Here is a 26230-nt window from a genome sequence, read left to right on the forward strand (position 1 = left end):
TATACAAAACACACCACAACCTATATTTAAGTACCCCTAACATGAATACAAGAATCGTAGTCTACAATACACAGAATGATTTCGAAGAATACACAAAATATTAACATAAATACACAGATCGGCCGAAACAGGATATGAGATTTTCAGAAAAATAAATTGTTAATTAAAATGACCAAAACGACGTGGTTTTGTACAGGGTGTACAATATAAATTGCCGTAATATGCTACCTACGGTTAGCCTAAGCATTTTCCCTTAAACAAAGAGCAATGAGGCCCAAACGAACGCTACACTCAAATTAACGACATTTCGTCCATCGTCCGCCTGGCCCACCACAGTCCAAGAACTCCTCGAACTAAAAGCATCAAATCTTTAAAAAAACCAGTTGTGCATTCTTCGTCAACCTCAAACTACCGTGTTCTCCACAACACCACCACCAAGGCACTCAAACTCCTCCGGGGCTGCGACACCCCTTTCTCCTCCTTCCCTTTGTCTTCAAGGTAATTTCGCTGCCTCTCTCATTTCCTTTCGCGTCCAAATCTCGCAAACCCGGTGTGGTATTTTTTGCATACTCAATACAGGCAGGCGTAGATCAGGGCCCTGTTTTCGCGACCACTCTGATCTGGTCTCTAGGATCTCCTCCTATGGGACCTTCTCGACTCTCATGCATACTGCTTCTTCTTGGATTTGTTCTCTGTTTCATTCCACCTTCTTGCTGTGATCCTGGACCGGGTTGCCACAACACCTGGAACACCTCTCTTCTCAACTACACGTATCAGTTCTCCATGGCGCAGCATCAACTGCGTGGTCTACTCACTGTGAAGGATGGTTGCTCCTTTAGGGTTAGTGAATTCGATATGCTGGGGGGTTCTGATGTGCGCTGGTGGGGTGCTGTCGGAGAAGAATTCGAGAATCTCACCAAGGGTTTTGTAATTTCCGATCAGATTTTGAACAAGACCTATCAGAACGAGAGTTTTGTTGTGAGGCTGAGGAAGAACGTGACATGGGATCGTATTAAAGTTGTTTCCGTTTGGGATCTGCCTACAGCTTCGGATTTTGGGCACGTTGTACTGGGGAATTCCACAAACTCGACTAACTATCTGGCTCCGTCAATGGTGTATGTGAATGGGTCTGCAGTTCACACAAAAGGGCAGCCCACAATGTTGGAGAATTGCAAACTCTTGTCTGACAAGTATAGGGTTAGGTGGACTTTAAATAAAGATGATGATTCAATTGATATTGGATTAGAGGCTGCAATTCCATTTGCTAATTATATGGCATTTGGGTGGGCAAAACCTAATGCTTCATCTAAGTTTATGCTTGGCAGTGATGTGACGGTCACGGGATTCAGGGATGATGCTATGCCATTTGCTGATGATTTTTTCATTTCAAAGTACAGTGAATGCATGATTAGCAAGGATGGAAGTGTTGAGGGTGTTTGTCCAGATACTCTATACAAATCATCTGATCAAGTATCAGTAAATAATACAAGGTTGGTTTATGGTCACAGAAGGGATGGTGTGTCGTTTATTAGGTATAAGAGGCCCCTGAAATCTGATGATAAGAAGTATGATTCTCCATTGCATCCAAAGGATAAAATGACAGTTATATGGGCATTAGGGTTGATAAGGCCTCCTGATAGTCTCCGCCCTTTCTATCTTCCTCAAAACCATGGGGGTACATATGGACACTTGACCCTTAACATTTCAGAACATGTAAATGATTGCTTGGGACCTCTTGATGCGGATGATAAACAAGATCAAGATCTTGTAATTGCTGATAAAAAGGAACCTCTTATTGTTACAGCAGGTCCAGCAGTATATTACCCCAATCCACCGAATCCTTCACGAGTTCTCTACATCAACAAGAAAGAGGCACCTATTCTCAGGGTTGAGAGGGGTGTTCCAATAACATTTTCTCTACAAGCTGGGCATGATGTGGCATTTTACATTACTTCTGACCCAATTGGTGGAAATGCAACATTGAGGAATGCATCTGAGACAATATATTTTGGGGGTCCAGAAGCAGAAGGAGTTCAAGCCAGTCCTACAGAAATGACTTGGGCTCCTAACCGTAACACACCAGACCTAGTTTACTATCAGTCTGTTTATACACAGAAAATGGGTTGGAAAGTTGAAGTAGTTGATGGTGGTTTACCAGATATGTACAATAGCAGTGTTGTTTTGGATGACCAACAGGTTACCCTCTTCTGGACATTGGCAGAAAATTCAATATCTATGGCAGCTCGGGGTGAGAAAAAGAGTGGTTATCTAGCAATTGGATTTGGTCGTGGAATGGTGAATAGCTATGCTTATGTGGGTTGGATTGATGATGATGGAAAAGCAAGGGTAAGCACGTATTGGATAGATGGAAGAGATTCTTCAAGTATTCATCCAACACATGAGAACTTGACAAATGTTAGATGCAGGTCAGAAAATGGCATCATAACTATGGAGTTTACCCGCCCATTTCTTCCATCATGCGATCATGATGATAGGCCAGAGTGCAAAAACATTATTGAGCCTACAAGCCCACTCAAAGTTGTATGGGCCATGGGTGCTCAATGGTCAGAGGGCCACTTAAGTGTGAGAAATATGCATTCTATCACAAGCAGTAGGCCTGTTCGGGTGCTGCTTATGCGTGGTTCTGCAGAGGCAGAGGAGGATTTACGGCCAGTATTAGCTGTACATGGATTCATGATGTTTCTAGCCTGGGGTATCTTGCTTCCAGGTGGAATTCTGGCTGCCAGATACTTAAAACATGTCAAGGGAGATGGTTGGTTCCAGATTCATGTTTATTTGCAGTACTCAGGATTAGCAATTGTTTTCCTTGGCTTTCTTTTTGCTGTAGCTGAACTTCGGGGCTTTGCATTCAACTCACTACATGTTAAGTTTGGACTACTTGCCATAATACTTGTCATTGCACAACCAGTGAATGCATACTTGAGACCTAAGAAGCCTTCTACTGGTGAGGAGGTCTCATCAAAAAGAGTTCTTTGGGAGTATGTCCATGTTGTCACTGGGAGATGTGCCATCATTGTTGGGATTGCTGCACTTATAAGTGGAATGAAGCATTTAGGAGACAGGTATGGTGATGAAGATGTCAGGGCACTCATCTGGGCTTTAATTGTTTGGTTTCTCATTGGTGCTTTGACAATGATGTATTTGGAGTATCGTCAAAAGAAAAGAATACGGGATAGAGCAGTTGGAAGAAGCAATTGGGTGTTGGGTAATGGTGAAGAGGAGGATGTTGATCTACTGAGTCCAAGCAGGGCTGCAGAGAAAGAGTTGCACTCTTCTGAAAGAATGGAAGTTCAGCTGGAACCCTTGAGCAGATAGAGATCCACACGTAGATTTGTTGTAAATTTTGCACTCACCACTACTAATTTTGGCACTTGTTAATGGTTCAGTATACAGCAACCCAATTTTTATTTTCCTTCTTTGTCCCCCGTTTTCATTTCCAAATGATTATTGATGGTGTGTTGCTGCCAAAAGTACATTTTGGTCCAACATCCCCTCCCCCTTACCCCTAAACAAAGAAAATGGTCACAGAAAAAGAAATGTTTTTTTACTTTTTAGGATGGAATATATGTAGACTGCACTGGTCTTTTTTCTTCAGGTTATATCTATATTGAACCAAGAGCTGTTCTTGCAACCGTTATTGATTGTTAGCCTTTCTCCTTTGTCCTGCATTTCATCTTATGGATGATTAATATTTTCAAGTAGAATCAATACCATGAAAGTAATTGGTTAAAAAGTACTTCTTCCAAAGAAGTTGTTTAGTTTATGAATGTGAATCTTATGACTATGGGCAAAAACAAGAAGAATGCTAGGTGCTACCTCAGGGAAGACAATATTGTTTTGATTTCTTGCTCTAAGTTCATTAGTATTTATTTTTCTCATTTTGAGTTCTTGATTACGTTGAATTGTGTAAGAAATTTGGGGACTTCTTTTGTTCCTGGATTTATTTGTGATGTTAAAAGAATACCCATATTATGTAGTTTGTCTTTTTGTTCAATCTTTAGATACCCATATAGTGCATGACAGAGAGGCTAGGCCAAACATTTTTTTCAAATTGCTGCTGTTCATTTCTTGAATTCAATCCATACGGAGATGGGGCCTTTTTCCTTCTGTTGTTGTGAGAAAGAAATTGGAGAAACTTTGATTCTTCTTATTGTTAACTTTCTGGTGACAAAAGTATGCAAATTTAGAAGATGGTTTCTATGTCTTCACAGACTGGGAGGGACTTGCAGAGGTATAATGTTCATGGTTGTCACCAAGTTGTAAGGTATTTACAATATGTTCTTCCCTTTAATGATCTATCTACAATATATATGGATTTATACATAATTATATGATTATTATATTTGTCATCTAATTTGGTGCTTGAGATGATTGTAATTTAAAGAATATTGATTAAGTTTCTTTCTTTACAGAGTATGCACAAGATTTGGTATATCTTCAATACTGTAAAGATGTGGCTTTTGCTGAATTAATTTCGTCTTGTGAGGGTCATGAAGAATAAAGTATGATACAGAAACTATGGGATTTCTATCAAAAGAATAAGGTATTTCCTTTTACCTCTTTTTCTGTGATTGTCTCTCATGTGGTGAAAACCTGCCACCTGCGATTTTGGCTCTTTTTTCATCTAAGATAGATGAGAGTTCCAAGTTTTATTGGTAACTGGACAGAACTGACAACATTGTGAGTATTGGTGAAGAATCATATGATAATATTTAATGATAAGCTATGGTTTGCATATGGTATCTTGATTGAGAGAGTTACCAAATTTGTTGCAGATACATGCGTGGCACATTGCTAGAGCGCAAATTTGCTTCTAATTGTCATATCTGTGTTGCTTGTTAATCATAGCAAATTAAGTCTTGTTTTTAAGTGTCCTTTAAATCCCAATACCTGAACGTTGACAAACGAGCTAATCCCATTAAGGGAAATGAAACTTCAATTTGATAGATGTTTACATGCATTGTTCTTGTCAGGCAAATTTCTCATTTAAGAGGAGGAAGCTTGCAATTCCCAAAGTTACAGGGCATGGAAAAGATTAAAACATTGTGCGTAGAATACACTTATATTTTGTCAGAGTTAATACTTAACACCTGATTTGGTCCCACGACAATGCTGATTTTACTGACCTAGTCCTCAACATCCAATTGTACACAATTAAATCCCTGACTATGCAATTGTTACCCAGTATTGTCCTCAGTTAAATCTCCTGTTTGTTGACTGTCAAAAGTGAGGGCAAAATATAATTTTACCAATCTTTACATGCAGGGGCTCGAACCTTGTTTTTTGCAACCTCTTCACTGATTCCTTCAAGTCACCTTTGGTGAATATCAGTCCAACATTACCACAAAACGAGGGATGGGATTGAGAATGGCATTGTTCCCATCTTCTCAGCATGAACTGATGAATACAAATGCTTCTCTTAATCATGGTGTTTTTGCCCATCAATACCCCTCAAACCCTTTCTTATGTTCTAAAGCTAATTATTTCCTATCAAAATCTGGGGGTGTACAGTGTACTTGTCTAGCCATATGCAATATTTTCTTAGCCTTAGTTTGTTTTACCACCATTGAAGGATCTAAGGTAATTCAACTATGACTTCACAGGAAAATAAGAATTTGAGCAAAATTTATGGCTAAGGCAGTCACTTTAGAAGCTCCTCCGTCAAGGCAGACAGAAGCGGTGCCATCACTTTAACGGTTTAACTTAGAGCTTAAGATGAAAGGGAAAAAGGAGAAGCAAAAATGGCCTATCCCCATAGCTAAAACTGTGTAGCGTAGCGAGTAGAAAAGCTTCTAGTTCTTTATTCTAATCAGTTCATTGATATAATCTTTCCTGTTTCCAGCGTCTTTTCCTTGCATGTAGTTGTTTCTTTTCTTCTTAAGACCAACCAGTGGAGCTTTGAGTTTAAATGCCCAAAGGAAATTGTTAGCTTCCTGGAAATGTTGTCCAAAACAGTGATGATATCATCCTCCATTATACATGAGTGCCTCCATGCTAAGCTAAAGAAGATCGCCTGTGGGGGTTTCTTATAACATGTAGTCATGTAGGGTTACTATTTCAATAATACCCTTGAAAATTAACAGGAATAAACACAGAGGACAATGAAATCAACATTGTCGGGACCAAATCGGGTATTAGCTCATTTTGTAACTAGAAATCAAATCTTCTCTTTGATGCTTATGTAGTTTAAAGCACTTTCCAAATCAGAGTTATGAGAAATTGCTCTATTTCTAGTCCAATCCCAGAATACATGGGAGATATGCCGAATTAAAAACTTTGTGATTTTTCTTTTAAAATCCTTTTTGTTGCTTGGTGGCATCTCACATTTAGTTTTGTTAATATCAGTTAACTTAAAGCACCCTATTATGCTGTTTATCACTCATATTCTGTCGTTTCATTTCTCTAACATTGCAGGGGAAAATCCCTCCAAGATCAAAGTCCCTTATAGGTGCTCTGATATTGCACATTACAAATAAGTTTGCCATCTGCAATAATTTGGTTTTGATGGTATTTACTTTATCTTCAAAAGTTGAGTGGTAAAACCCCAATTGTAAAGAGCAAGAAAATTGAATGTGCAAGTACATCACCCATGAATGCTTAACCGAGCTGATAGTTTCTTCTTTCTCTCTCTTTTTTTTTTTTTTTCCTCTAACAGTATTAATATTTTCGTAGTAATTGCTCTTTAATTTACGGAGAAAGTCCACATCTGCTATTTGAAAATGCATAATGAGTGAAGTTTATCTTATGATCCTAGTCAATCAACTGACAAAGGATCACAAAAAGACAAACCAATCTAATTATCCAAAGTTGATCGATTCAAATTAATAAGGTCAATAGATAGTTTTCAATCCTTTCATGTTATTAATGTGAGTTTAGTTGCCACCAAGAAAGAGTTTAGCGCTATTTTGATGAGCATGCTATGCAAAAATAAAAAATTAAGTAATTCCTTGTCTTTATATTATTATAAAAAAGTTTTTACTCATTTTGGTCCACTATTGCCTTTTCTCAATTTTACATTTTGACTTTTAATTTCACCTAATGTGGTCCCCTGTATTACAACAATTTAAGCCCTTAGTCAATTACAATGGGTTGTTTAGCATTTCCAGATTTGTCTTTATAAGTCATTGAAGACTTTGTCCTATATTTCCTCTGCACTCCCTGAGCAACAGGCTTCCTTTTCTTTGTTAGACCAAGTGTCTTAGGCATTCTGGGAGGGGGATTTGTAGCAAAGCTTGTTTGGACACCATGACCTTGTTCAACACTGTTATGGCCTTCATCATCTTCAAAGTGAGGTTGTGTAGGTAATGGTAAGTCTTCTTGTGTAGGTAATGGTATATCTTCTTGTGTAGGTAATAGCATCTCTTCCTCAGGAGGCAACGATATCTCTTCTTGTGCAGATTCAGTGACCTTTTGAAAACAGAGAACAAAAATTAATAAATAAACAATCATGTACCTTAAAAAATAAAAAAAACATGTACTTTATTTTGCAAAGCCTCATCCTCAGCAACTTCTGAACTTACATCTTGAATTGGGATCTATTTAATTTCATTTTTTTTTTGTATAGGTCAGCAATGTGCAAGTGTATAAGGTAAGTGTATTGTAATGAAATGCATAACTTACATCAACCAGTTCTTGTAATGGTATTGGAATGGCCTGTGCCATATTCCTCTGTGGCTGAGGGTTTCTCTGCAAACAATTTAAAGGACTCAATTGCATGTAAATAAGCATGTGCTAGTAGCTAAAACAATTTGAAAACACTTACAGGTTTTTGAGGGCATTTTTTACTATTATGTCCTCTTTTTTACACAAGGTGCAGGGTAAAATCACATGCTTTCTGCTCATATAGACCCCATCAGTTGTGATTTGATTTTTCCTTTGGTTTCATCAGCTCCTCTCAACCTCAGTTTCTTTGGCCTGCCAGGTTTAGCTTTGTACTCAGGTGGTGTCTCTCTATGAGTTTGAGGCCACTCATTAGGACCAGCCATTGGTTTGATGCTCCATCTATACACTTTCAAGTAATTCTCAATTGAGTAGTAGCTATTTACATAATCCAACACATTGTGTCTTTTCATCCATATTGCACAGATTGCATGTTTGAATGGGATTCCAGATAAATCCCACTTCCTGCATGAACATGTCTTCTTCCCCAAACCTACTTGGTGCTGCTCACCAGTATGACAATTCTTCACCTCAAACAAGTTCAAATCACACTGTAATGGTATATACCCACCTGCAAACTTCTCTTCAACTGCAATTTTCTTCACAATGTTTGGACAAATAGGTCTCGACCATTCACTTCCTCTTGTCTGTTGTTAAATAATCTTGTCATCAAGGTGACGCTAAGTATCTCAAGGCAACTAATCAAAGGTGCTTCCCTAGCCTTAACAATCATAACATTGAAACACTCACTCACATTATTGACCAGAATATCACACAGGGCAGAACATGTGAAGTGTGAGCATGACCATTCTGATGGTTGTTTGTTTTCCAACCACTCAAATGCATTGATATCAAGCTCTTTCATCTTCCTTAATTCATCCTTAAAGGAATTCACAGTGGTGGTTCTTGCTGCTGCCCACAAGGTTTCCTTAATTGCCTTAGCATGAAAGCCTACTACCTTAAGATTTGCATACAAATGCCTCACACAGAATCTATGAACCACATTTGGAATAACCACATTAAATGCAGGAATCAACCCCTTTTTCTTATCAAATATGAATGTGACTTCACTCTCTGCTGCAACTTCAATTCCTAAATCATGTTTGAGCAAAGCTAAAACCATGACCATGATTCTTTGTTTTCACCCTCAACCATTGCATAAGCAATTGGGAAAATCCCATCATTGGGATCCATGCTAGTAGCTGTCAACAAATAGCCACCATATTTGGATCTTAAATGGAAACCATCAACCCCTATAATTTTCCTACAATGTTGGAAACCATTCCTACAAGCTTCCCAGCAGATGTACCATCTTAGAAATCTCTTCTTCCCTCCTTCCTCTACATACTCACTCATCTTCACAATAGAAGTTGTATTTGGATTTGATCTTTGAATCTCAAGATAATAATTCCAAAACGTCCTGAAATAATCCTCTAGCTCACCATCAATAGAAGCTCTAGCCATTGTCATAGCCTTGTAGGCAACCTTTGAGGTGATATGGAAGTGGTCATCAGTGGCTACCCTTTCCCTAAACTCACTGAGTGTCCATTTTGAATTCCCACGTATGTCCTTTTTCCACCTCTTAGCTAGTCTACTGGCCATAACAGTAGGATCCTCCCACACCCAAAAGCAACCATCATGTGTATTTGTGAATGTTGTAACCCTCCAACAGTTGACATCCTTTATCCATCTTAGGGTTATTGACCAAGGGCATCCACTCTGTTTACACTTGGCAATAAAACCTAACTTTATCATTCTTTTCAATCTTTATATCCTTCCCATCTTTGAAAGCATAATTGATTATGGCTTCTTTGAATTCAGATTTTTGCCCAAATGTCATCCCAACACTGAAATGAGGGTTGTCCATGTCACAAGTTATAAATTTTGGCCATATATCATTGGCGGTTCCACTTGCTGATGGTGTTGCTCCAGATTAGTTATTCGAGTGCTTAACCCTTCTATGGCAAAGGCTAGAGCATCTATTTTTTGCTCTAACATCAGAGGTGGGTTTGGAACCTGTTCAACCATCTAAATAATAATAGGAATGATGTTTTTTTTTTTTTTTTTTTTTTTTTTTTTTTTTTTTTTTTNTTTTTTTTTTTTTTTTTTTTTTTTTTTTTTTTTTTTTTTTTTTATGAAACCTAGGGAACCAAATTTGTAATGATTATGAGATAAACCTAGGCTCTGAATACCAAATTGATATGAACCTAGTCAAAGGTTCAAGTAAAGATGGAGTATTGTCCTAAGATAACTCCCAAAGTAAGGATAGAGATGGATCGAAATACCTTAGACTTCATGAGAAACCCTTAGTCTCGAATCCTCAAAGACTTAGAAGAATCCCATTGTAGCTTCAAGTACCACGATGATGCAATCTTCAATCAACTAGAGTCGGATCTAGTTTCCTTCGATTCAAGAACGAGTCCACACACCTAAATCTAAGGTTGAAGAAAGGAAGATTGATTCGAGTCCACAAATCAATTTGCTAGTTGAGTCCACGACTAGCCACTAATTGAGTCCATAATTAGCTATAAGGTTTCTTACACAAGTGTAAAGAAAAACTTAAGAATTTTATTGAATGAAAGCGTGCCTTAGACTGATATGATTGTGCCCTATTTATAGGTATAGGGACATCATTATAATCCTAAATACAATGGGAAAAAGAATCATAAACCTAATCTAGAAAGCAAGTAAATATAGTCCTATTTAGAAAGGGATTTAAGGAATCCTTTCTAAATACAAACTACTGTTTTCTCTTTCATGCCAAACAATTTAAAATAATGATGACCAAAACTAATGGGGCTGATTTGGGCCTAATTTAATTCCCAAAATGAGCACTTAAACAATTACAAAAAGCCTTGAGTTCTTCATTTTTTGCAATTGGGCTTGACTTGGGTTTCCACCATCTTTGAACATAACCAATGAAGAGTTGCCTTAATTGTTTGGACTTGGGCCTTGTGATTGGCCCAATTGATACACTTAATGGATCTTCGTTATGTTGGGCTGTATCACAAATACTCAGTGGTCCCCTCTTTACTTGACCCTATAAAAGACACAAACTGAACAACATACAAAACACATACATACACATACACGCATACACTAACCTTCAACAAACGAAGACACAAAAGCAGAAAAAACAAAGTAAAAAGCTATAGCGTACCATATATTGGCAAGTTCGCACTCCCAGCCCTTCGAATCACCATGAATTCGTTGCCAATTGTTCACTGCTTTTGTCGAAGATTTTGCGAAATTTTTGAAATTAGGGGGTTTTTTTTTTTTTTTTTGTTTCGTGTATGTTCTTAATTTGGGGATTAATTGGGTTTATTCGGTCAAGGTAGGTAACAAAGGCGCCAATCATGCGAAAGGACAAAAATACCCTCGATTTTAACGTTTGATTCACGACCAACCTAACGGAGGACCAAAATAGGGGAATTTTTTAAAGTCAGGGGATCACATTAGGTGAAATTAAAAGTCAAAATGTAAAATTGATAAAAGGTAATAGTCAAGGGACCAAAATGGGTAAAAACTCATTATAAAATGTTCAACATAAAGATTGATCAATTTTTTTTTGAAGGTAAACGCATAACATAAAACTTTTACATCAACGATCAATGAAATGGTAAACCATTCCTTACAGTCAGACATAGAAACAACTTTTCTAATTATGCTATAGAAAACTTGAATCGCAGACTGTTTCATAACTAGGAAGCTATGTTCCTTCAAGGAGCTTAAAGCTTCATCAAAGATCTGGGTCTTCATCATCATTGTTTTTTGCTTGCCCAGGATAAGATCAACACTTGCCGAAACCAAACTAAACGATTCATACTAATGATAATGAAAAGCTCGTGAAAGTAACGAGAGGAAAAAGCCCGTGAAAGTAACGAGAGGAAAACACAATAATAGAGAAAATAAAAAGTGGTAAAGCCAAAGTAGGGTTGGGAGTTCAAGACTACCAACACAAACCCCAATACCTACCTACTATTATTTTATTCAAAGGGAAAGAAAACGGAAGAAGAAGATAGATTTGTGGCGGTGGTCGGAGGCGGACGGAGCTGCGACGGTGGTCGGGGCAGAAGAAGATCGAGAGTAAACGTAGAAGGTGACCAAGACCGTCGGCTCAAAGCTCCATTAGAGCTCCGGCCGGAGGCCGGCGGTGGAAGCCGAAGTTGAGCAGCATAGAAAAGCTTTTTGTTTTAGAAAGTAAAGGGAGGCAGCATTAGGGTTTAATTATATGTTGGGCTTGCTATTGATCAATTTAATCCTTGTACTATTAAAAACAAAGCAATTAAGTAAAATTAAAAATGTTGATAGTTAAACCATTAAGTCTGTTATGTGGCTAGATGGCTTGGTGATTATGTAGCTACTATTAACATAAAAATACTAAAATTACTTGCCGCAAGAGTTGATTGCATGTCACAATATAAATTAATCCGTAATAACATAATCTAACTTCAAATTCAATAGCCTAGCTTTCAACTTATAACAATTTTTTTTTTTAGATTTTAATATAAGAAAAGAAAGATCTTATTTAGTGAAGCGAAGCCTCAGACATTAAACCCTATCTTACTGAATAATTTAACTTCATTAAGTTTTTTTTTTTTAACTTGGAAGGGGGAAACCCAAATGACATGTCAACCATTTGTGTACATAAACCGCCATGCGGGGCATCCTAGCATGTCAAGTTCTAAAAGATTGAGAACATCTCTTGGTGGCTGTTGCAGTAGATGGATACCCTTTGGATAGAACCTAGAGGACTTTGCCAACTGGTCTGCTACTGTGTTGGTTTTGCGGGGAATTGCCACCATCCTCCATTCGCTTGCGGCTCGGAGTTCGTGTCTGCATGCTTTCACTAAATTGTGTATAACTCTGTTTGTGGTAAGACCCCCCCTTATTGCATGAACAAGCTCTGTTGAGTCACTTTCTAGAATAAGGTTTCTGAAACCCATATGGTTCGCCAGTTGGATACTTCTTAATAAGCCCCATGCCTCTACTTGGAGGGGAGGGCATGTTCCTATGTTGTTGACAAAGCCCCCTAGCCATGCACCCGATGAGCTTCTAATTACTCCACCACAGCCAGCGGAGTTTAACAAGGGATTAGATGAACCATCGAAGTTGATCTTGACAGCTCCTTCCTCTGGTTTCTCCCAACATCTGGGCATCCAGCTGTTCGATTCTACCTCATCTTGGTCTATTATATCTCTGGCGAATGCTGCTTCTACCTGCTCCATCTGAAAGCTAATCCACCCCCTTTTAAATTGAAGATGATGGAGGGAATTGGAGAAAATAGCCTCGTTTCTCCACTTCCAAATCCACCAAAGTGTAATCGCAAATAGCGAATTATCCTATTGAGACCTATGACCATTGCCCTTATGAGCCAATCCTTGATCTAACCAGTCTCGGAATGGTAAGTTTCTGGAATTCATGTGCATTTGAGGGAGTACTAACTTCCATACCTCATCAGCCACTGGGCATTTGCGTAGGGCATGGTCGGCATCTTCTGTGCTGCCAATGCAATTCCAACATTGATCAGAGGCCGCCAAATTTCTTTTCACTCTCATGCTGTTGGTCATCAATCTCTCATGCCAGGTTTGCCATAAGAACATTCGAACTCGATTAGGTACCTTGAGCTTCCAAATTGCATTCGATTTAGCTGCTTCGGGCGCTGTGGAGCATTCCTTTGTTAACTCATAGGCAGACCGGACCGAGAAGGCTCCTGAGTCCTCATTTCTCTATCCCATTAAATCTTCAGATTCCGGGTCATCATCAATTAACATTGCTGCTAATTCATCAAGGATTGAGGCCGGAAGTAGTTGTTGCAGTGTGCTCCAATTCCAGCTGTTCTGATCAGTCCAATAATCATTGACAGGTTTTGATGTGTAAAGTGGTGTAGTGAATTTGTGGGTTAATTATATCGTTCTCAAGGGATTGGGTCTTATGGCATGTACTTGTATAGCAATTAAATTCTTAGGCATTAAGATGAATAAATTTAACAAGAATCCAAGCAATCATATATGAGTTGATATGTAATAAGCTATAACAGGTTCATCAAGAATTAAAAGCAATATTACAATTGGTATAAACTCTGATAATTAAAGATAGGACTCGAATTAAGGAGAATTATCTTATAGATGCATTAACAAGATTTGGGGAAAACAATTAATTTAAGAGTTCAATGAATTGCACAAAAGAATCTTTAATCTAAATTTCATTTTCATGAACTAAAGATAAAGATTAGAACAAGGATTTGCTCCACTTTCGTGACATATCAATTCCTAGTTCTTAGAGGACATAAGCAATTTAAAACCACAATGTTCTTTACTTTCGTAAATTAAATTGGGTGCATGCAAAGAGTAGCTTGATTTCAACATATAACTTCCATTATAAAGTGAAATCATCCAAAGGCAAGTTAACAAATGTTACGTACCATTTACTAACAAGATTTCAATTAAATCTATGCATACTTCAATAAACTCTTGAATTAAAGCCTTCTCCTTTATGAAATATTCATGAACTTAGCATCAATAAAGATAATCCTACCCTAATTCAAGTCCTTAATGCAACTACTCACAATTCATAATGGAATACAACAAACTAACAATATTTAAATTCAAAAGCATGGTAAATAAATTGTAAAGAGATAAAGGGAACAAGAAAACTTATGGATTGAAGACCAAACTCTTGGAGTTTCATCCTACACTCTTGCTTGAAGAAAAACACAACACTAAAACTAAGATATGAAAGCTAGAATGAGAGGAGATAGAAGGAATTGGTGAGGAATGGTGTGTTGAAGTTTGAGAGTTACAAGGCTTTATATAGGCATCAAAAGGGAGCAAAGATGGACAATTACATATGCAATGACCTCACATTCCATCTGAATTTGGAAATGGGGAATTACATATGCCATGACCTCACATATCATAATGAGAAAGAAGATGGAAAATTTCGCAAGCAATGACATCACTGCACGCAACTTCATCCTCCGGGCTTGTTTTTCTCCATTCTCCGTTCAGAATTATGAATTTTGTATTTCTGGTAAAGTTGTAGCCCTTGAAGTCTTCTTTCCAACGGTGCAAAGATCACTCAATTTGGATATTCCTATGCTGAGATATGGTAAAAATACCGAACAATGGACAACTTGTGCGGAAATTTCAGATTTTAGACACTTGTTCCACTTTTGCTTTGGTTTATCCATATGATCAATCACCATTCAAAATATCACTCTTTGATTCCATTATTGCCTGATCTTTAATGATGAAAATGGACCAAATCTTCTTTGCTTTTGTCCTTCACTTTAATTCATCATCATCCATCTTCTCATTTTTGTTCTTGTCCCTTCATGATCCTCCTTGTCTTCATGATTTCCCTGATATCTCATACTAGCAATTAAACACATTAGGATGGCTTATTAAAGATGAAAATTACAAATTAAACTTAGGATTTCTCTAAATCATCCCATTAAATGCAATACGGCCTAATTTTCTTTACTTTATTCCAAATAAGATGATTGTTGCAAACATTAATCAAAGTGAAGAAAATCAAGGTTATACTGAACACAATTTATACAATCTAGTGGACAAATAAGCTTAAATATGGGGATTAAATATGATCAAATATGCACTTATCAACTCCCCCACACTTAGACTTTTGTTTGTCCTCAAACAAAAACAAACAATAAATTGCAAATCATTGCATCGAAATTGTCGAAACTCCCTCATTGCACAACCTATCAAACCACATATCCAACTTGCTACAAAACAACTTACTACAAGAATCACCTTAGCTTGGTTCACGAGTTCCATTCCCAAGCCAATAACCAAGTACCAAAACCATTAAAGTGCGTGAGAATCTAGTGTGTACAAATGCTAAGTTGAGATTATGCAAAACTTGGCTTTTAATGAGATCCCATAGGCTTGCCCTTCATACTCCCATTAGCTCAACTCTAAGAATGTATGCTAAGATCAAATAGGTCTTTTATTAAGCTTGTAATGGGGCTAAGGGTGAATGGCTAACAAAGAAGGGGTATAGGAATAAAACAAAGGAGAGAACTTCACACTTGTTCACAATTGAGGTTAGAAGAGATATAACTTGAATGAACTAAGGAGCAAACAAGACTTAAGGACAAAACAACTTCTAAAGTGGTGGGGTAGTGCACAACTTACACGATAAACTTCAAACTTTTATTCGACTCTCTTCTTTTCTTTCATTTTTTTCTTTTCATCATCTTTTTTTTTATTTTCTTTTCTTCAAATCAACCAACAAACTTATTCTCAATACCCCCACACTTAGACAACATTATCAAGATGATTGCTAACAAAACAAGCTCCAAATAAGATCTCTTCTAAGCAAAAGAACAAGTGCTGCATTCTCTCAAGCTAAGGGTGGAAGGGAGATATTTTTTTTCTTTTTGGCTAAAGGTTAAGGGAAAAATGACAAGGGTTAACACAAGAAAAATAAACAAATCACGGGTTTAAGTGCTTAGCACTTATTTCAACAAACACAAGGCTCAACGGGGACAACTAGGGATAAACACATATTAACAGGGTAGGCTTTAAGGTTAAAGGCTAAACAAAAATGGCCTAAATCATTTCAAAACATGCAAATCTTAGATTTCACTTGGAGAGTAATGAGGCAAGTTCTAGCAAAACAACCATTACCGGAATCTCACATAAGCCTTCACTAGCAATGAACAACACACTAGATCAAGAATTTATTCAATTATTAAGTGGTTAACAAGGCGATTGGCAGGAGAATAGATCAATCATGTACCCCTTGGCTCATCAATCAGAAGTTGAGTTGTGAAAAGTATCATCAAAACAAACCACAAACCAACAAAAAGGGAGCGATCTCAACTTCTAGCAAAAAAAAGCAATTTATTCACACAAAAAGCACATGAGTTATTCAAGCAAAAATTTTGAAAATTACCTCAATTTTTGTCCTCTCCCCCACACTTAAAAATTTACATCGCCCTCGATGTATAATGCAAATAGGATTTGACAAGATTGAGTGCACACAAAACTAGAAAAAAAAAACNGCAATCATATATGAGTTGATATGTAATAAGCTATAACAGGTTCATCAAGAATTAAAAGCAATATTACAATTGGTATAAACTCTGATAATTAAAGATAGGACTCGAATTAAGGAGAATTATCTTATAGATGCATTAACAAGATTTGGGGAAAACAATTAATTTAAGAGTTCAATGAATTGCACAAAAGAATCTTTAATCTAAATTTCATTTTCATGAACTAAAGATAAAGATTAGAACAAGGATTTGCTCCACTTTCGTGACATATCAATTCCTAGTTCTTAGAGGACATAAGCAATTTAAAACCACAATGTTCTTTACTTTCGTAAATTAAATTGGGTGCATGCAAAGAGTAGCTTGATTTCAACATATAACTTCCATTATAAAGTGAAATCATCCAAAGGCAAGTTAACAAATGTTACGTACCATTTACTAACAAGATTTCAATTAAATCTATGCATACTTCAATAAACTCTTGAATTAAAGCCTTCTCCTTTATGAAATATTCATGAACTTAGCATCAATAAAGATAATCCTACCCTAATTCAAGTCCTTAATGCAACTACTCACAATTCATAATGGAATACAACAAACTAACAATATTTAAATTCAAAAGCATGGTAAATAAATTGTAAAGAGATAAAGGGAACAAGAAAACTTATGGATTGAAGACCAAACTCTTGGAGTTTCATCCTACACTCTTGCTTGAAGAAAAACACAACACTAAAACTAAGATATGAAAGCTAGAATGAGAGGAGATAGAAGGAATTGGTGAGGAATGGTGTGTTGAAGTTTGAGAGTTACAAGGCTTTATATAGGCATCAAAAGGGAGCAAAGATGGACAATTACATATGCAATGACCTCACATTCCATCTGAATTTGGAAATGGGGAATTACATATGCCATGACCTCACATATCATAATGAGAAAGAAGATGGAAAATTTCGCAAGCAATGACATCACTGCACGCAACTTCATCCTCCGGGCTTGTTTTTCTCCATTCTCCGTTCAGAATTATGAATTTTGTATTTCTGGTAAAGTTGTAGCCCTTGAAGTCTTCTTTCCAACGGTGCAAAGATCACTCAATTTGGATATTCCTATGCTGAGATATGGTAAAAATACCGAACAATGGACAACTTGTGCGGAAATTTCAGATTTTAGACACTTGTTCCACTTTTGCTTTGGTTTATCCATATGATCAATCACCATTCAAAATATCACTCTTTGATTCCATTATTGCCTGATCTTTAATGATGAAAATGGACCAAATCTTCTTTGCTTTTGTCCTTCACTTTAATTCATCATCATCCATCTTCTCATTTTTGTTCTTGTCCCTTCATGATCCTCCTTGTCTTCATGATTTCCCTGATATCTCATACTAGCAATTAAACACATTAGGATGGCTTATTAAAGATGAAAATTACAAATTAAACTTAGGATTTCTCTAAATCATCCCATTAAATGCAATACGGCCTAATTTTCTTTACTTTATTCCAAATAAGATGATTGTTGCAAACATTAATCAAAGTGAAGAAAATCAAGGTTATACTGAACACAATTTATACAATCTAGTGGACAAATAAGCTTAAATATGGGGATTAAATATGATCAAATATGCACTTATCAACTCCCCCACACTTAGACTTTTGTTTGTCCTCAAACAAAAACAAACAATAAATTGCAAATCATTGCATCGAAATTGTCGAAACTCCCTCATTGCACAACCTATCAAACCACATATCCAACTTGCTACAAAACAACTTACTACAAGAATCACCTTAGCTTGGTTCACGAGTTCCATTCCCAAGCCAATAACCAAGTACCAAAACCATTAAAGTGCGTGAGAATCTAGTGTGTACAAATGCTAAGTTGAGATTATGCAAAACTTGGCTTTTAATGAGATCCCATAGGCTTGCCCTTCATACTCCCATTAGCTCAACTCTAAGAATGTATGCTAAGATCAAATAGGTCTTTTATTAAGCTTGTAATGGGGCTAAGGGTGAATGGCTAACAAAGAAGGGGTATAGGAATAAAACAAAGGAGAGAACTTCACACTTGTTCACAATTGAGGTTAGAAGAGATATAACTTGAATGAACTAAGGAGCAAACAAGACTTAAGGACAAAACAACTTCTAAAGTGGTGGGGTAGTGCACAACTTACACGATAAACTTCAAACTTTTATTCGACTCTCTTCTTTTCTTTCATTTTTTTCTTTTCATCATCTTTTTTTTTATTTTCTTTTCTTCAAATCAACCAACAAACTTATTCTCAATACCCCCACACTTAGACAACATTATCAAGATGATTGCTAACAAAACAAGCTCCAAATAAGATCTCTTCTAAGCAAAAGAACAAGTGCTGCATTCTCTCAAGCTAAGGGTGGAAGGGAGATATTTTTTTTCTTTTTGGCTAAAGGTTAAGGGAAAAATGACAAGGGTTAACACAAGAAAAATAAACAAATCACGGGTTTAAGTGCTTAGCACTTATTTCAACAAACACAAGGCTCAACGGGGACAACTAGGGATAAACACATATTAACAGGGTAGGCTTTAAGGTTAAAGGCTAAACAAAAATGGCCTAAATCATTTCAAAACATGCAAATCTTAGATTTCACTTGGAGAGTAATGAGGCAAGTTCTAGCAAAACAACCATTACCGGAATCTCACATAAGCCTTCACTAGCAATGAACAACACACTAGATCAAGAATTTATTCAATTATTAAGTGGTTAACAAGGCGATTGGCAGGAGAATAGATCAATCATGTACCCCTTGGCTCATCAATCAGAAGTTGAGTTGTGAAAAGTATCATCAAAACAAACCACAAACCAACAAAAAGGGAGCGATCTCAACTTCTAGCAAAAAAAAGCAATTTATTCACACAAAAAGCACATGAGTTATTCAAGCAAAAATTTTGAAAATTACCTCAATTTTTGTCCTCTCCCCCACACTTAAAAATTTACATCGCCCTCGATGTATAATGCAAATAGGATTTGACAAGATTGAGTGCACACAAAACTAGAAAAAAAAAACNAGATTCCAAATTTCTCAAGAAGTTCTTCAACAATCGAATACTCCTTGTCAATCTTCAAGACTTCACTAGGGTTTACCTCACAAATTTCCACCATATTGCATTCATCAATGTAAGTTGGTTGGTGTTTGGCCATTTTGAATATATCAAATTCAATCTTGTGATCGGCCACTTCCATAACAAACTTCCCCCTTTTTACATCAATGATCGCCCCAGCTGTGGCTAGAAATGGTCTACCAAGGATTATGGGTACCTTGGCATCTTCCTCAATGTCAAGAATCACAAAATCTCCCGGGATATAGTATTGATCGATCATTACTGGGATGTCTTCTAATACTCCCACTGGGCGCTTTATTGAGCGATCCGCCATTTGAAGTGTCATGGTAGTGGGTTTCGGCTCTCCAAGGTTAAGCCTCTTGCAAAGGGAGTAAGGCATGAGGCTCACACTAGCTCCGAGATCACATAGAGCACGACCCACAACAAATCCTCCAACGATACATGGAATAGCAAAACTTCCAGGATCCTTCAACTTCGGTGGTAGATTCTTTTGTATTGCAGCGCATGCCAATGCTCCCTCACTAAGATCTATCACTGCACTCTTCTCCAGCTTCTTTTTATTACTCAAAATATCCTTCAAGAATTTCTTGTATGATGGTATTTGAGTAACAGCATCCACAAAAGGCATAGATATCTCCAACTTGTCAAGCATCATTTTGAATTTGTTCTCCCTCTCGATTTCTTTGGACTTCCACAACCTTTGTGGAAATGGCAATAAGTTGCAAGGAATCACTGAATCATTAATTTGCTTGCCCTTGTTCTTTTTACCTTGGCTAGTATCCTCCTTTGTCTGCACTAGTCCTTCAGGATCTCTTTTTTGTGGTAGAAGTTCTTTTTCTTTCCCTTCATCTTCAAGAGCAATGTTATCGTCTGGAAAGGGTGGATCAGTCAAAGACTTCCCGCTTCTAGTTACAACAGCATTGACTTGATTCCTAGGATTTTCAGTGCTTGCTGGAAGTTTACCATTAAATGAAGGTTGGGTAGAAGCTTGGGCACCTCCTCCTTGTTGTTGAGCTCGAAGACCTTCAACTTCGGTTTGCAATTTACTCATTTGTGTCATAATCATGTTCATGAAGGTTTTCATATCCGGATCTTGAGATGATTGTGAAAACCCTTGCTGATTCTGAGTATTTGCTTGGCTCGTACCATGTCCTTGATTTCCTCTCCATTGCTGGTTGCCTTGATATCCACCTCTAAAGCCTTGGTTGCCTTGAAAACCAGGAGGTGGATTTCTCCCTTGAAAACCTTGATTGCTCCAAGAAGGATTGACTTGATTCCTCCATTGCGCTTGGCCTTGAGGTCTTTGGTATCCAATCATGTCAACTTGCTCTACAGTTGAATAAGAGTTGTGGCTGCCAGGTTCCAATAGTTGACAACTTTGAGAAGCATGAGCACCGCCACAAATAGCGCAACTGAGCACCATAGCCATAGTTGAAGATGGTGGTGGGCTTGGAGTTGTTGGTTGTACCATTGAGTAGGTGTAACACCCCGTAAATTCATTTCAAGCCTTTCGTTCGATAATTAATTCCTTGGGCAATTTAATTATTTCCAATTGGGCTAATTCTTTCAATTTAATATATATACACTTGTATATATATATTCATGAGCCTAATTTATTTATTCTAGTCAAGAGCCCAATTAATTGGATTTATTCTTGTAAGGGATTTTTTATTCAATTTGGACCCTTACAACATTTGTGATTTAATATTCCTACAAGCCCAATTTCTTGATCATATGTTATATAATATACATATTGTTTCTAAGACATCTTATGGGCTAACTACTATATTAATTTGTAAGGGGTGAATTCATTAAGCCCAACTTACTAGTCTTGATTATATTTATTTTTCCTACACCCATTATATTATAAGCTACTTAAGCCCACATCACTTTAAATGTCTTACACCCTAAATATTGTATGTATTCCTAATATATATTTTGATGATCAAATAACCTAAAAGCTTTCACTCCTTCTTCCTCCTACAAGAAATCCCACACGCCATTTTCATCTAGGAAATCCTCCAAAATTGATCTTCACTTTCCCTACAAGTTTTCAAGTAAAGGTTGCTCTTTTAAGCTTGGTTAGGAGTGGGTAAGTGCATCTATCCTAGAATCCATCTTGCATTTTGTGTTTTGATAGTCTTTTTAGCATATTCTTATAATGTTCTTTTGGGGTTCTTTGGGAAAAAGATGATCATCAAGAAGGTGGGGCTTTGTGAGCATTGCTAGAGGCTTGTTGGAGTAGGAAAAGCTCTTTGAGGTAACCATCATGTCCACTAAAATCTATTTTACACTCCTATTCTATATGATGATTAATTGGTGATTGGAAATCCTGAAATTCTTGTTGTTTAGCCCTATTTCCTGGACATATTTGTTGGATTTCATCTTGATCTTTTGCCTAGTGTTGTATGATCAATGATGCTATGGATTTCCCTATTTTTGGACTCTAAATTGGATGAAATGTGAGTGTATTTGGTCTGATTTTGTATTCTGGAAGTTGGATTGTTGATCTGGGCAGAACTGTTCTGGGAAGGGTTTCGGGTTTGGCCTTGCGGAACACTTGGGCGGCACAATGTAACCCGTCGAAGTGCTCCGCAAGGTGGCGACGGTAGGTCCGGGCGGAAGGGAGAGGCCCGTTGAGGGAGGCCGTCTCCTTCTCGCGGAGGAGGCCGGCGGAAGGCAGTGGTCCGTTGAGGTGCTCCGCACGTTTGCTGGGAATCTGATTCCAGTGAACTGTCTTCTGTTGTTGTTGCCTGTTGTTGGTCCTTTGTTTCTGATTATTGTTGGATTGTTTTGTTGGGTATTTTTGCCATGTTTTTGGAGTATTTATTCATGTCATTTATTGGGTATTTTATACCATATCTTGGAGTATTGACTCATGTCTTCGGTTTCCATTTTTGGTATTCTTGATCTATTGATTCTTTGATTCACTATCTGGGAGTTGGTTTGTGTTCATATTTGAGATGAACACTTTGTTTTGGTTGCTTTGAGTTGATGTTGGAGTATGAGGTTGTGATGGTGGTTTTGTGGATGTTGTTGGTGGTTGTTGGTTGGATTTGACTATGCTACTATTGACTGTGCTACTATTGACTATTGACTTCTGACTTTGGACTTCGGTCCCTGTGATTGGGTTGATTACCCCTGTGATTGGACTTCGGTCCCTGTGATTGGACTGTCGGTCCCTGTGATTGGACTTCGGTCCCTGTGATTGGACTGTCGGTCCCTGTGATTGGACTTCGGTCCCTGTGAATGGACTTCGGTCCCTGTGATTGGGCTCATCACCCCTGTGTACCGGTTTTCCGGGTTTGGCTCTTGACCACTGACTTTGGGTTTGTCACCCCTGTGTACCGGTTTTTCCGGGATTGACTCTTGACTCCTGACTTCTGACTATGTGGTTTGACTTGGTTTGGTGGTTGGGTTGACTTGGTTTGGAGGTTGGAGTTGGGGTTCCTTCTTGGTCCGTTTTGTGAGCTCTTTATGCTAATTCGGTCGATACCTTATGGATCTCGGTTATGGTTCGTTATTGCATTATGCTTTGTTGTTGGCTATTGGCTTTGTTTGACTGAGTCTTGGTTTGTGATTCGTTCAGCTTATTATTGTTGAGTATCGTTTTCAACTACTGAACAGTTCGTTGGTGTTTATATTCTATATGGGTGTGTAAACCTATTTACAAGCTTATGTATATCTATATCTCCTTGCGGGTGTGAATGGTGGTTGCTTAGCATTCTTTTGCTAATGGTTCTTTGTGTGTTTTCCAGGTATGGAGTAGTTATGCGAGAGCGCGCTAGAGCTTTCCTTATGAGGATGTTTAGCCTTAGTTTACCTTGTTTAGACTTTGGTTTTGGCCTGTGTGCCTTGAGATATTATTAGTATACTCTGGATTAGTGGTTTGAGTACTTTCGATGATTGTGGATTATGTTTTGAGAATTTTATCTTGGTTTATATCTATGACAGCTTAGTCCGTTTTATGATTAGCCTGTGCATCTAGGCTGTGTTATACCTAGATGTGGCATGACGCCCCTTAGGTTTTAAATCGCTTCCGCTATGTTTTCGTTTGATGGTTGAGATTGGCAGCTGTTGTGTTAAGCTTTAGCTATCTCAGCCGGTGTGAGGTTGGGGGTGTCACAGTAGGCTTGTGGTGTGGGTGGCATCTGGGATGAGGAAATGACTGACTGAGCATTCGCCTTCTTATTCAACACCATTTCTTTCAACATGTGTTGGATCGAATCCAGTTGGGCTTGCATGGCAACCTTCTCATCCACTTCAAACATACCTACTGCTTTTTCTTTCCTTGGTTGCTCGACTCTTTCATTGTACCAATACGCAGTGTTGGCTGTGATTCTTTCTATCAGCTGCTCTCCATGATCGGGCGTCATATCAAGAAACACTCCCCCCATAGAAGAAGTATCCAACACTGTCTTGTAGTTGTCCAGCAATCCTTCGTAAAAAGATGAAATGAAATCCCAAGGAGATAGGAGATTCCTAGGACACTGCCTCCTGAGATCCTTGAACCTCTTCCATGCCTCGTACAGATTTTCACTTCCGAATTGCTGGAAATTCTGGATTTGCTTCTTCAATTTTGCAGCCTTGGAGGGTGGATAGTATTCTTGCATGAAAGATTTGTACAGTTGGTCCCATGTGTTGAAATGATTTGGCCCGAAGGAATTGAGCCAACTCAGAGCTTGATCCCTCAACGAAAATGGGAACATTCGCAGCTTGATTGCATCCATAGACACCCCATTCATCTTGATAGTTTGGCATATTCTGTCGAAATGGGTGATATGCGCCTTAGGATCTTCCAACTTTGAACCTCCAAATTGATTTGCTTGCACCTAATTGATCATGGAAGTCTTGAGTTCAAAGTTATTGGCCTCGATTCCGGGATAGGCAATGCAATCTTCTTCTTCAAATTGGGGAGCCAGATGAGTAGCTATGGGTTGAAAATTTTGTGCTCTTTGGTAGAAGTAAGGTTGGGCTCTTTGAGGGAAATTCTGGTATGGGTCAAACATAGGGTTTGTGAAGAAATTTGGGTTCAAAAGATGAGGAAAATTTTGCATCCCGGCCCCTTGTAGTTGCGGTGGAAATTGAAAACCTAATCCTCCTCCTAAATAAGGATTTAGATTCGGATTTTCCATGGAGGTAGAGATTGGTATTCGTACCGGTGCCACTGGATCTTGAGAGGTATTGGGTTGAGCCTCCGTGTGTGCTCCTTGACTCGGGCTTGCTCGGGAACTACCTCCTCCGGGAGACATTTGGCCTGGGTTGCTAGATCCACCGGTCTCCATGTTTATCTCCACTGGTTCAAATTCTTTCAACTGATTGGATGAGCCTTTCTTCAACTTCCTTAACTCTCTAGAGAGTTCTTGGTTTAAAGGACAAAGGTTTTGACCACCTTGTGATCTAGTTTGCATAAATCAAAAGGTATCCAAATTCAAACAAACTTAAGAAAACACTTAAACAATAAAAACAAAACTTGATCTCCTTCAAAATTCATTCATTTTAATGCTAAGATTAGATAATTAATTATACAATACAACCAGATATGCCAATCCCCGGCAACGGCGCCAAAAAGTTGATGTGTAAAGTGGTGTAGTGAATTTGTGGGTTAATTATATCGTTCTCAAGGGATTGGGTTTTATGGCATGTACTTGTATAGCAATTAAATTCTTAGGCATTAAGATGAATAAATTTAACAAGAATCCAAGCAATCATATATGAGTTGATATGTAACAAGCTATAACAGGTTCATCAAGAATTAAAAGCAATATTACAATTGGTATAAACTCTGATAATTAAAGATAGGACTCGAATTAAGGAGAATTATCTTATAGATGCATTAACAAGATTTGGGGAAAACAATTAATTTAAGAGTTCAATGAATTGCACAAAAGAATCTTTAATCTAAATTTCATTTTCATGAACTAAAGATAAAGATTAGAACAAGGATTTGCTCCACTTTCGTGACATATCAATTCCTAGTTCTTAGAGGACATAAGCAATTTAAAACCACAATGTTCTTTACTTTCGTAAATTAAATTGGGTGCATGCAAAGAGTAGATTGATTTCAACATATAACTTCCATTATAAAGTGAAATCATCCAAAGGCAAGTTAACAAATGTTACGTACCATTTACTAACAAGATTTCAATTAAATCTATGCATACTTCAATAAACTCTTGAATTAAAGCCTTCTCCTTTATGAAATATTCATGAACTTAGCATCAATAAAGATAATCCTACCCTAATTCAAGTCCTTAATGCAACTACTCACAATTCATAATGGAATACAACAAACTAACAATATTTAAATTCATAAGCATGGTAAATAAATTGTAAAGAGATAAAGGGAACAAGAAAACTTATGGATTGAAGACCAAACTCTTGGAGTTTCCTCCTACACTCTTGCTTGAAGAAAAACACAACACTAAAACTAAG

General features: G+C 37.6%; 3 protein-coding genes and 1 long non-coding RNA gene across 4 annotated transcripts; 2 read left to right on the forward strand and 2 right to left on the reverse strand.

The window, feature by feature from the left end:
- Positions 1 to 303: 303 nt before the first annotated feature.
- On the forward strand, positions 304 to 3652 carry LOC116006557 (cytochrome b561, DM13 and DOMON domain-containing protein At5g54830-like). Its single transcript, XM_031246988.1, has 2 exons — positions 304 to 498; positions 595 to 3652. Exon 2 carries the CDS (start codon positions 643 to 645, stop codon positions 3334 to 3336), a length of 2694 nt encoding a protein of 897 aa, XP_031102848.1. The 5' UTR covers positions 304 to 498; positions 595 to 642; the 3' UTR covers positions 3337 to 3652.
- Positions 3653 to 4230: 578 nt separating this feature from the next.
- LOC116006558 lies at positions 4231 to 6622 on the forward strand. Its single transcript, XR_004095159.1, has 2 exons — positions 4231 to 4285; positions 4434 to 6622. It is a non-coding gene; the product is annotated as an uncharacterized LOC116006558 (long non-coding RNA).
- Positions 6623 to 7859: 1237 nt separating this feature from the next.
- LOC116005834 lies at positions 7860 to 9435 on the reverse strand. Its single transcript, XM_031246071.1, has 3 exons — positions 8826 to 9435; positions 8435 to 8772; positions 7860 to 8327 (listed from the first exon to the last, which is right to left on the reverse strand). The coding sequence occupies exons 1-3, from the start codon at positions 9433 to 9435 to the stop codon at positions 7860 to 7862; spliced, it is 1416 nt and encodes a 471-aa protein (XP_031101931.1).
- A 3587-nt stretch (positions 9436 to 13022) lies between these two features.
- Positions 13023 to 24540, reverse strand: LOC116005835. The gene is made up of 3 exons (XM_031246073.1): positions 23969 to 24540; positions 19818 to 21147; positions 13023 to 13409 (listed from the first exon to the last, which is right to left on the reverse strand). Exons 1-3 carry the CDS (start codon positions 24538 to 24540, stop codon positions 13023 to 13025), a joined length of 2289 nt encoding a protein of 762 aa, XP_031101933.1.
- Positions 24541 to 26230: the final 1690 nt, after the last annotated feature.

The sequence above is a fragment of the Ipomoea triloba genome, chromosome 15 (assembly GCF_003576645.1).
Source record: "Ipomoea triloba cultivar NCNSP0323 chromosome 15, ASM357664v1".
Classification (NCBI taxonomy): Eukaryota; Viridiplantae; Streptophyta; class Magnoliopsida; order Solanales; family Convolvulaceae; genus Ipomoea; species Ipomoea triloba.